Source organism: Nilaparvata lugens, chromosome 7, assembly GCF_014356525.2.
Source record: "Nilaparvata lugens isolate BPH chromosome 7, ASM1435652v1, whole genome shotgun sequence".
NCBI classification, from domain to species: Eukaryota; Metazoa; Arthropoda; class Insecta; order Hemiptera; family Delphacidae; genus Nilaparvata; species Nilaparvata lugens.
Genome location: NC_052510.1, coordinates 4,189,509 through 4,202,304, shown reverse-complemented (window position 1 = coordinate 4,202,304; position 12,796 = coordinate 4,189,509). Strand labels below are relative to the sequence as shown.

The following is a 12,796-nucleotide window of genomic DNA, read 5'->3' as shown; positions in this document are numbered from 1 at the left end:
GCACACCAGTTAGACAAGACAAGACAAGACATGATCAGAAACGTTTAGTCACAATACTTCACATAGTTGCTTATGAAGCAACACACACTGATTAGTCTTTGCAATTAGACATGTCTTCATAAGCAACTATGTGAAGTATTGTGACTAAACGTGTCTTGTCTTGTCTTGACTAACCGGTGTACGTCCAGCCTTACACTTCACTGCATTTTGTCTATTTGATTGTAAATTTATGGCAAATAAATTGAATTTGAAATTTGGCAGTTTGGAGTTGAAAAAGAATGAATAGATCTATCTGCTTTGTCTAATGTCAGACACGAATAGAAAATCAAAGTTTATGAGATTTTTCAGATTGGAGTTTAAAAAGATCAATAGATCAATCAATGATAGGCAAGAATGGCTAACCAAATGCTGATTTTAAAACGTGAAAATTAAAAAGTGAAAATGTCTTGACAAAAAATTCCAACGAGAATGTACAAACCAATATTAATCAAATACTGATTTATAACGTGAATATAACTATAATATGACGTTAAAAAGGTTGAATTATCACGACAAAAAAATCCGACGAGGATGGGATTCGAACCCACGCGTGCAGAGCACATTGGATTAGCAGTCCAACGCCTTAACCACTCGGCCACCTCGTCCTTGAAACTCACAACTGTTATTCACGGTTCTAGGACCTGGGCGTCCCTGAACTTCATTATATGCTTAGTAAACGCTCTGTCCTTGAATATTGGTGCATGAGATTTACTTCAAACCTTCATCAGTATTTCATGAAAATAACATGGATGCTTCTCATTCAATAAATGCTTCCTTACACATATATATATAAATATAAATCTTTGCTCTATGAATTGGGGTTTGCGGGAGAATTAAGCTGTTTTGAATGGGGTAGCATCAAATTAGTTACCGTACTACAATATTATTATCTAGAACAGAATAATAGATTCAATTCAATAAATTATTGTTTATATACACAGTTTTAAACCATTTAAGTTTCTAGAAGAAAATATGAATTTTGAAATAATATCATCTGTAGTAAACTTGATCTATAATTAATGAAAATCCAAATGGAAAGCGAATTATTACACAAATTTATTCTTTGTCACACTTATTCTAAAATCAATTTTTAATGCTGCTCTACAGAATAAGAGAACGGTATTCAAATCTCATTGAATATTCATAAATTGATAAAATAGGAAAACAAAATTCCATGATGTATGCTTATAATAAGTGACTTATTTCAATTTTTAATGCTGCTCTACAGAATAAGAGAACGGTATTCAAATCTCATTCATAAAACGATAAAATTGGAAAACAAAATGCCATGATGTATGCTTGTAATAAGTGACTTATTTCATCTCCCAATACATAATCCATGATAACATAAGTTAATGTCTAATTCTATTTACATTGAACATCGAATGAAGATGAAAAATCATGACGAGTTATGAAAGAAGAATACTTGAAGTGAAGAATAATGAATAATTTTCAAAAATGATTGGGAGTGGAATATCAGTATAAATCAACTGCTCTATTCCAAAATCAACCCTGGATTATCGACCAATACAGAACACACACCCCATAGGATTGATGATTAGAACAGAATGAAATAAAATGAATTTTTTATTTGATGGCTAGGATGAACTAGAAAATACCAGTATAATCCAAGTCAACAAACTGCCCTCTAGTCCAAATTCAACTCACTTAATCAACAGTTCTCTGCCAAACTGTCATCATAATTTCAAATATTTTAGGTAGCCTACTCTTAATTGATGGTTTAATAATGATGATATTGTATCAATGAAATGTTTTTCAAAATCAATACTATAAATAATATTCTTGTTAACAAAAAAAACTCCAGAGAACTGTATTTTTTTAAAATTTAATGATCTTATTGTACCAATAAAACATTCTCCAAAATCAATATTAAATCAGAGACAATTAATCCAAGTTACAGTATTTAACGGTACCTCAGATTTATAATCAAACCTAATATTCTTGTTAACCTTGAAAGACTTACACCAGGTTGCACAAAAATCTGTTAACTCCTAATCTCAATTAGATGCCACGAGAACCAATCAGAGAATCCTTCTTTTCAAAAAAAAAACTTATCATGATTAAAACTTGACAGGACTTTGTGCAACAGGGCCTAAAGAAATAAATTTTTGATCTATTGTGAAAATTGATTGAAAGTATTGTATTAAATAGATTAATTTTTTGTGGAACCAGGCCTATGAGAAATAAATCTTAATCTATTCTACACTAAATTTCTAATCTACAATCTATTCTTAATTTTCAATTCTCCTCACCTAATGGCGACGATGGCAGAAAAACCTCCTCCCTGAGCGACACGGTCTCCCCCTCCTCCTCTGCCTCCTCATTGCCCTCATCCTCCTCCATTAGGGGGGCGCAGCAGGGCATTGCCCCCCTCGTAGCCCCAGCGCTGTCTGAAGGCCTTGGCACCCCCGTCGAGCCGTACCCGGGGTAGTTCCACGAATAGGGCATCGCCGATCTGAGGAAGGAAATTTGAAAATATTATTCAACTATATTAATAGAAATTATGAAATAAATGGAACAATGGGATTTTGTCTAGAAATATGAGGAATTTATGACAATATTCGAGTATGGAACACCGGAATTTTGTTTAGAAATATAAGGAAATTAAGACAATATTCCAGTATGGAACACTGCAGTTTTGTCTACAAATATTCGTTATTCTTTATTCTTTATTCTTTATTCTTTATTCTTTATTTATTCCATTGTCATTACAGATCATAATTATAATAAATATAATATGATTGAGAGAAGACAACAGGCATAGCCCAAAACTGTTTTCTCCCAAATTTTTACAAATAAGTTTCAAAAAAGAATAAGGTTAAAATTTTACTTTCACTTCAAAAAGTCCAATTTCCACTTCAAAACTAAAGACTAAACTAAAAATTTTGAATTTTGATATTTAAAAACTGATAAAAACAAAAATATTTCACTCAAATCTCTGCAGATTGGAATTTGTTGAGTAATTTTGCAAAATTTTGAGCCAGAAAAGAAACACAACACTTCACTATTAGCACAGCTGATGAATATGAGGAATTTAAGACAATATTCCAGTATGGAACACTTTAATTTTGTCTAGAAATATGAGGAATTTAAGACAATATTCCAGTATGGAACACCGGAATTCTGTCTAGAAATATGAGGAATTCAAGACAGTATTCCAGTGTTCCATTATGGATAAATATTACTATACCTCACCAGAAACAGTATCTGAAGTCAATTATGAAATTATTAAAATCATGAATAGCAAATAAATTTTCTTGAAAGGGCAGCTTGAATTATTATAGAGAATTGCTAGGACCTATATCTACGCCTAGTAGCTAGCACTAAAAATATTTTTTATATTTTTATATAAACACGACTAGTTTTTTGAGCACGCATGCCATTTTCAAAAGATATTATTATTATTTAACAGTAAAATATGCTCGAAACTACGGTAGTAATTTTGCTCAAATTCTGCAGTAATTTTCTATATTAAATAGAATTATATTTTGTAAAGTAACAGATTTTTTATTGCCTTGAATTCCCACAATGAGAGAAAATCGCTCATTGATCTAGGGTACAGAAGGATTCCGAGGCTATTTCAGAAGAAAGAATGCAAGTCTCATCTACTAAGAATTAAGGTAACTTATTTAATTCACAAGTTGATAATATCAGTATTATACATTCACTGTTCTAAACATGAAATTAACAAATTAATTATTGTTCAATTGTTCATTGATAAAAATTAATACTATTATACATTCACTGTTCTAAACATGAAATTAACAAATTAATTATTGTTCAATTATTGTTCATTGATAAAAATTAATACTATTGAATGTTTTTATCATATTTACATCAATGAAATACGCACACACATAATCATGAAATGCGATAGAAAATGAGATTGGCAAACCAATAGTTCAATTTATTGTTTATTGATGGTGGTCGGCAATATTGAATGAATGATCTTGAAATATTACAAAGATCCTGAAGTATAACAATTTTAAATTACAGAGAATTCCAGTTTCAATATTGGAAATATGATTGGACGACCAACGAATTTTGTGGCTTGATTTATAGAAATTCAAAAGTCCTTCAATCTCAATATAAGCTCTTACACTAAATTATTATGATTTGATTGTATGGTATGAGATGTTGTGGTATTTTTCCATAATTGAAAGAATAAGACTTTGATAGTGTCAATACCACTTTTATTTATTCGAAAATTAATTTATAATTCAGAACCAGGTTTCATGGTAAAACCTACCACATCTTCAGCTGAACTAATAAGTTTGTTGTTATTGGAGGAACAGGAAATCCTGTTTGAAATTTCCTGTTCCTCCAATAACAACAAACTTATTAGTTCAGCTGAAGATGTAGTAGGTTTCACCATGAAACCTGGTTCTGAATTATAAATTAATTTTCGAATAAATAAAAGTGGTATTGACAATATCAAAGTCTTATTCTTTCAACTAAATTATTACTTAATTCTCTCTGTACTACTCACCTCATGTCTAATGTGAGGGACTATCATGACACAGGGACTATACCTAATTACATTACAGATAATATCTATGGAACAGGCTACTAACGTGAAAATGGGAAAATTCATGCACCACACATGAGATGAACATGAAAAACTCATAATAAAACTATCAATAATTCAATGTTATTTGTTTGTGAAAAAAATCAGAAGTACAAACATTTGGCAGCGGATTCAGAGGTATTTACATCCAACTCTAGTTTACTAAAGAGGCAAAGGCAATTCAGATTGTTACACGATTCAATTATTGGAGTTTAAAGTATCACAAAAATATTGTGTCTTGAGCTAAGCAAAAATATAATGAATGATCAAAAAACCATAGGATAATAAAAATGATTAACAATGAGTTTTAGCTAGCAGTGGATAAACACTAGTATGTATTAAAGAAATGGAAACACAATATACATCATTCAGCAGCAACAGAAACATTATAAAATTATACAGTAAATGGAAAACCGAAAAATATATACACAAAAACATAAATTAGGCGACAAATAGGCAGTGAATGACAAATCACATCTATTATAAACAAATTGAATACGGTAGTAGATAAATAAATTAGGCAAAAATAATAGGCAGTAAAGAATAATTATCAAGTCACACCTGCCATACGTGACTTGGAAATAACAAAAATTGTAATTGAAAAAACATGAAATATTATTCTAATCTTCTAAAAGAAAATCCATTGAAACCATGCTGAAAAACAAAAACACTTATAAAAATCAATTTCTTATGACAAACCTTCAAACGATTTCTCATCCCAAAAATCGTCCCAGGAAAAAGCTGCATGGAACAATAGAATTGACAATTTCAATGAAAATTGACAATACAGAACCCATTATCGAAATTAATCGATGAACATTATCAATAAATCAATATACATCCAGTGAATGATTTATTATTTGTGATAACACATTCTTTCAATAGAGTTGATAAAATGTTTGAATTGAAATAGCATGAGAAAAGAAAATACAAACTTTTGAGAAGTTCAAACATAGAGGCCTCTTTGATTATAAGTTTGTAAGTCGATAAACTCTAGCTATATCATCCCTACCCTAACGTTACCTATGATTGATTGATTGATTGAGTACTTAGATTGATGATCATAGAGGAATGGAATTTATAGTTCATCTTTTAGATTTAGTTCATCTCTGCTATGATCAATCTAATATGTTATTCCAAAAGTATCTTTTCAATATTATTCTGTAAAGAACATGAGCCCGAATCAATTAATCTCTCTTATTGGAACAGCTAAATATTTGAATCCTTTGGAGCTGTATCAATATGGAAATTTAACTAATAATCCTAGCATAATTGGAAAACAGAATACCTGAAAAAGTTAATGATCAATTTAATTCTAAAGCCAAGTTTACACTAGATTTTTCAATATCAGAACCCTTTGGAGCTGTATCAATATGAAAATTTGATTGATAGTCCTAGCATAATTGGAAAACAGAATACCTGAAAAAATTAATGATCCATTTAATTCTAAAGCCAAGTTTACACTTCTAGTTTTGTCAAGTGAGATATCAACAAATTTAGGCAATTCGTTGCCAATCTCTCAAAAAACGACAGCAAAATTATAACTTGTTCTCTACAGAAAAAATTGTGAACTTTTTTGAAGGAAATTAATTTGTGAACAAAATTTTGTTGACAGCTCTGTTGTAAACATGGCTTAATAGTATCACACACATGTCACTGTCAAGGAAATTCTAATACTTTTTGTGTAGTTAGGAAGTTGATATTCATATTAAATAAAAAGACTAAGAAATTGTCAAATACCACAAATTTTATTGAAACTTAGAAAGACCGGTTTCGGTTATTATACCAATTATACCATTGTCAATAAACATACAAGAAAGAGTTTATCAGAGAATAAAATTTATTTCGAGAATAAAATAAAAAGAGTTTATCAATCTCTGATAGTATTTTATTTAATAAGTAATTCCAACATCCAATAAGTTATAGTTGACTATTTTTGAAAAAAAAATGCTACAACTTTCTCAAATAGATTTACATTAATAATTCTAAATATTCATTAATAAAATACATATTATAAAATAACATTAATAATAAATATTCAGGCAAGATACTCAAAAATCAGCTGATAGTTGCAGTGATAGTAGTTTTAATTTTTCTGCTCAAAATTTTCAAGTTTATTTCAATATTATTGAAACTTTCGGATTGTTTAGTGTTATTTCCGGCTCTCATCAACCCTTCGAAATTCAAAATTCATCAGTCATATCTCGAATGCGTATTCTCTGAGTGTTAATCTTTGGTGAAAACAGAAATTTTAAACTTAGCCTCACTTTGGACTATTTATGTGCCAAAATCAAGGAATTGAAGAAGTTTTGGGCAATTGCCTGTTTCTCTTTCCAAATATCGTGTTTGTGACTGTTCAAATAAATAAATAAATAAATAATGATACACCTACATAATACCGTAAAGGTGTCATCCGACCCACAGTTGTAGATAAGTTATCCAATAAGTTATAATAGACTATTATTTTTGAAAAAATTGCTACAACTTTCTCAAATAGATTTACACCTACATGATACCGTAAAGGTGTCATCCGGCCCACACTTGTAGATCGCCTCAAATTTGTGCTGTATTTACGCCGTTTTCGCTTCCACCTGTACATCTATGTGACACTTCACCTTGTCAGCATTTATTGAATAAAAAACACTAATACTACAAACGAAAAAATACTGACAGATTAACATGAATCTCACTGTATACTATGACACTACTTTCAGCACAACCTTACAACAACTAAAGACAGAACAGAACTGAACTAAAATCCTCAAACTGGACAATAATATCACAGAGGGAAAAGGATATCCTATCTTCTATCCTTCTCTTAAGACAATATACAGCAAAGCGTGAGAAATTATTATTCTATAGTGATGTCCATGTTGCAATGGCAGTGGAGAAAGATAGGAGAACAACTTTGCCGATCCTCAGTCTTGTCGATGCATTCTATACAATGTAGCTGATACTGGTTTATTTATGTCATATAAACTGTTCATTCTCGTTTAAAATAATCAATTATATTTTATTAAGCAAGGAATTATATTTGTCAATAATTTCATGATTAAGATTAAATATCTTGTTAATCAATCATTAATTCTACATTGTTATAAGCCGATCTGGCAACAGAGCAAAGCGAGAAAGAGATAGCGTTTAAAATGATCAATTACATTTTATTAAGCAAGGAATTATATTTGTCAATAATTTCATGATTAAGATTAAATATCTTGTTAATCAATCATTAATTCTACATTGTTATAAGCCGATCTGGCAACAGAGCAAAGCGAGAAAGAGATAGCGCTATCCGCTTTGTTGAATGATAGACAAGGATAGCAATACCATTGCTAATCAAACACTGCCATTATAACGTGGACCTCACTATAGTGAGTTTCACTAGAATCTGTCAGTATTCCTTATCGATATCATATCAATGCTTCCTATTTAACCCCTGCTGACATTAGGAGGTGAAAGCGGCAAGGACAGCCAAGGTCACAGGAAAAGTTAATAAAGGTAAGATTTTCCCCCAGACAAATCATAACCAACGTTTAAGCGGCCACTGATCTCAGATTAAAAGTTAATTGGGCGTTAACAATGGCTGTGGGAGAGTTTGCGAACAGTGGTACATTCAATTGTTAGGCCTCTGAGTAAAGTAGTTAAGTTTGTCAGTTATTGTTTGCAGAAATATGAATATTTGTTTTGTTGGTCTAGAATCTTTTCTCGGAAGTACAAAAGTGGTATTTGGTATAAATATAACTTAGCTTATTATTGATTTTCACATTTACTAATTTCATACCTACTGTTTTTGAATCGAGTACTGTAATTTGTCAGTTATAGTTTGCAGATATATAAATCTTTGTTTGGTTAGTCTAGAATATTTTCTCGGAAGTACAAAAGTGGTATTTGGCATATAACTTAACTTATTGTACTCATTATTGATTTTCACATTTACAAATTTTATACTGCTTCTGAATAAAGTAGTTTTTGTCAGTTATTGTTTGCAGAAATATAAATCTTTGTTTAGTTACGGTAGTCTAGAATATTTTCTCAAACGTGAAAGAGTAGGATATAACTCGATTTATTGTTAATTTTTTCACATTCATAGGTTTAATATTATATCAGATAAGTGACCAAATTTTAAGAGTTAAGTACATCTTATTGTTGAGCTCATGAGTCAAGTATTTGAGTTTGACAGTTATTGATTATAGAAATATGAATTAATAAAACAAAATAAAATCTTAAAAAACTTTAAAATAGTTGAACAATTAGTTTCCTAGTCTCTTTGGAAACTAGTTGTTCAACTATTTTAAAGTTTTTTTAGAAATAAAGGGTGCTATGAGATTTTATTTTGTTTTATTAATTTAAAAGTAGCCCATGTCAATAAGTGTTTTAGAAATATAAATCTATGTTTTAGTAGGCCTAAATCAAGATTATTTTCTCAAAAGTGGAAATATGAGTAGAAAAGTAGGAAATAACCTATTGTAATAATAATTAATATTTCACATTTACAAATTTAATACTATAATTATCAGACTGATGTGAAGAAGTAATTGAACAAATATTGTCAAATCCACAAAATTAAGTTTATTTGAAAACCATACTCGAGTTTCTACACCATTATCAGTTTCCACTGAAGATGGAAGACCGGTTGCACAACAGCCGGTTAAATTTTAACCGTGATTAATTCCACGAGAACCAGTCAGAGAAGCAGTCTTTCCAAAACGCCTTCTCTGATTGGTTCTCGTGAAATTAATCACATTTAAAATTTAACGGCTGTTGTGCAACCGGTTCTCCATCTTCAGTGGAAAGTGGTGATGGCGTAGAAACTCGAGTATGGTTTTAAAATAAACTTACCTAATTTTGTGGATTTGATAATATTTGTATAATTTATTACTTTTTCACATCAGTCTGATAATTACGGTATAGTATTAAATTTGTAAATGTGAAATATTAATTATTATTACAATAACTCAAGTTTTTTCCTTAATTCCACAAAATTAGGATTTGACAATATTTGTATAATTATGACTTCTTCACATCATTATGGAGATGCTCACAACATTTCTGAAACCAGTGTAAATTATCAAACTAGTGACCAAGATCTCCAAGAATATGAGAGCTTTAGGAGAACAAAATCTAATTATCTGAATTTCAATGCCGCAGAACTTGTTACAGCGTAGAATGGCTGATAAATGATAAGATGATGATCTTTTATAAAAGTTCTGTGACAACTATCTTTGAGAAGAGTTTGGTAAATAAAATATATTGCTACATTGAGTGCTATATAGTTCGTGATAATGAAACAATATTAATAGAAAATATCCAATGAAATATTGCAACTATTAAAATGCACAAGAATTAAAGGTTTGAATAAATACTTACAGCAAGTTCTTCACTCCTATAGGCTGTCAGTGTTTGTTCATCTTGGAGTAGAACGCAGAAATAAGGCTCCCATTCCACATCATGTAGTCTTGTTCCTGGGCCTATTTCTTTGTCTGAAACAAATAGAAAAAAATCAATCAATTAATTGAATCTCGAAAAGATTAGGACAATAAAATACAAATAATATTGAATTGGGGAATTTGAAATAACAGGAGTTTCAGGAAAAACTGTATAGTAACTAACATAGCAATTAATTCATCCTTGAATCATCTTATCTGACGAAATTTGTAGATCAAAATCAAATACACAGTGTAGTAATACAATATTGGATACGTAATTGGGAAATTATTATAACAATATTAAAGGCCCCATACACTAGGAACTTGGATCGGCCAACTTAGTTCGAGAAACCAAGTTCGTGCAGGATTTGCCCACACACTGTAGAGGGGAGAGCGAACAACCGTTCGTTACTTCAGTGTCTTTCGGGGTCTAGAGATGAGCGTTTCAAAGTTTGCAGCTGCTTTGGGAAGAAAATATATTGAATATAAATAGATAGAATATATCGCCCTGGCGGACGAACCGAACAAAGTTTTTAATCCAGATTGAAGACCAAGTTCGTCACGAATTTGGTTCGCGGTTCGCCAATTTTCCACATACACTGGGGAACTTGGTTCGCAAGAACCAAGTTTGCCGATCCTAGTTCCCTAGTGTATGGGGCCCTTTATTCATCTCATAAAACATCTTACATCTCATCAATTTCGTAGTTGAAAATAAAATACTCAGTATAGTTATAGAATATTGAATATTTTGGAAATTTGGAATAACAGGAGTTTTATAGTGAGGTCCACGTTATAATGGCAGTGGACAAAGATAGGAGAACAACGTTACCGATCCTCTGTCTTGTCAATGCCTTCTATAGACGGTAGCTGACACAGGTTTATTGATGTAATAATAACTGTTCATTCTCGTTTAAAATAATTCATTTTTTTATTGAGCAATAAATTCTATTTTCCAATAATTTTATAATGAATTCACATGATTAGGATGAAATATTTTGTTAATTAATTATTAATTCTTCATTGTTAAAAGACGATCTGGCAACAAAGCAAAGCGAGAAAGAGATAGGGTCATCAGCTTTGTTGAATGATAGGCAAGGATAGCAATACCATTGCTATAATCATACACTGCCATTATAACGTGGACCTCACTATAGGAAGATGATGCAAAGTGTGTCTATAATAATAATTATTCATCTTATCCGCCTAAATTTGTAGTTTAAGATCAAATCAATCATTTTTCTGACTGAATGTTTAGTTCAAAATTGAATCAATCAATTTATCTGACTAAATTTGTAGTTCAAAATCGAATCAATAATTTTATCTGGCCAAATTTTTAGTTCAAAATCAAATAAATCACTTTATCTGACCAAATTCGTAGTTCAAAATCGAATCAATAATTTTATCTGACTAAATTTGTAGTTCAAAATCAAATCAATCATTTTTATCTGACTAAATTTGTAGTTCAAAATCAAATCAATCATTTTATCTGACCAAATTCGTAGTTCAAAATCGAATCAATAATTTATCTGACTAAATTTGTAGTTCAAAATCAAATCAATCATTTTATCTGACTGATTTTGTAGTTCAAAATCAAATATCCTGTACAGTAATACAATATAATAAGAAGAAGGAAGAGTTCATTGATCAACATGACAATAGGACAATTGACCAACAAAACAAAAGGATACCGTAATGATGGCTTGTATAGACAATAATAAATAATTGATACAGAGTACAGGTTAGGTTAGAAACAAGTTCCAGACCAGTAGGCTATCTATAGTGCAACTTGTAATTATGTCACTGGGTATTGATGGGTGGTGATGATGGAGAAACATTCTCAACTTCATCATCATCATCATCATCATCATCATCATCTCATCATCTTCTTCTTCTTCTTCTCTTCTTCTTCTTCTTCTTCTTCTTATTCTTCTTTCTTCTTCTCTTCTTCTCTTCTTCTTTCTTCTTCTTCTCTTCTTCTTCTCTTCTTTCTTCTTTTCTTCTTCTTCTTCTCTCTTCTTCTCCTTCTTCTATTCTTCTTCTTCTTCTTCTTTCTTTTCTTCTGCTTCTTCTTCTTCTTATTCTTTCTTCTTCTTCTTTTCTTCTTCTTCTTCTTCTTCTTCTGCTTCTTCTATTTTCTTCTTCTTCTTCTTCTTCTTCTTCTTCTTCCTTTTCTTCTTATTCTCTTATTCTTCTCCTTCTTATCTTCTTCTTTTCTTCTCTTCTTCTTCTTCTTCTTCTTCTTCTTCTTTCCTTCTTCTTCTTCTTCTTCTTCTTCTTCTCTTCTTATTCTTTCTTCTTCTCTTCTTCTTCTCTTCTTCTCTTTTCTTCTTCTTCTTCTTCTTCTTCTTCTTATTCTCTTCTCTTCTTCTTCTTCTTTCTTCTTCTTCTTCTTCGTCTTCTTCTATAAATTCTTAATATTCTTCTTCAACTGCAGCCGCCTACTATTCTGGACGTGTGTGTGTGACCTGGATGCTAGATGCTTCTTAATAATATTTATATAGTGGAAGTGCCACATCATTACTTCCGCTCTCCATCTCACTCCTACACACACGTCATATGATCACACATCTCACTCTCTCTCTAACACACACACACAACACCACACACACACCCTTCTTCTAATCAAAACTTCAAAAGGCTACAGATACACGCATTATCTAATTACATGAATGAATGTATCTGAATCGAGCTGTGTTGGTTTTCCTAATTCTGCCCTTGTTAATTACAAAGTAATTGATTCATT

The 12,796-nt window shown here is 30.9% G+C and overlaps 1 protein-coding gene and 1 non-coding gene across 2 annotated transcripts; both read right to left on the bottom strand.

The window, feature by feature from the left end:
• Nucleotides 1-562: 562 nt before the first annotated feature.
• Trnas-gcu lies at nt 563-644 on the bottom strand. Its single transcript has one exon. It is a non-coding gene; the product is annotated as a tRNA-Ser (tRNA).
• A 1,745-nt stretch (nt 645-2,389) lies between these two features.
• On the bottom strand, nt 2,390-10,107 carry LOC111064304 (ras GTPase-activating protein raskol-like; the record flags this gene model as incomplete). The annotated part of the gene is given in 3 exon segments (XM_039431829.1): nt 2,390-2,515; nt 5,327-5,368; nt 9,995-10,107. Coding segments are annotated over 3 exon segments (281 nt in total), but the record flags the coding sequence as incomplete, so codon positions are not given.
• Between the last annotated feature and the right edge of the window lie 2,689 nt (nt 10,108-12,796).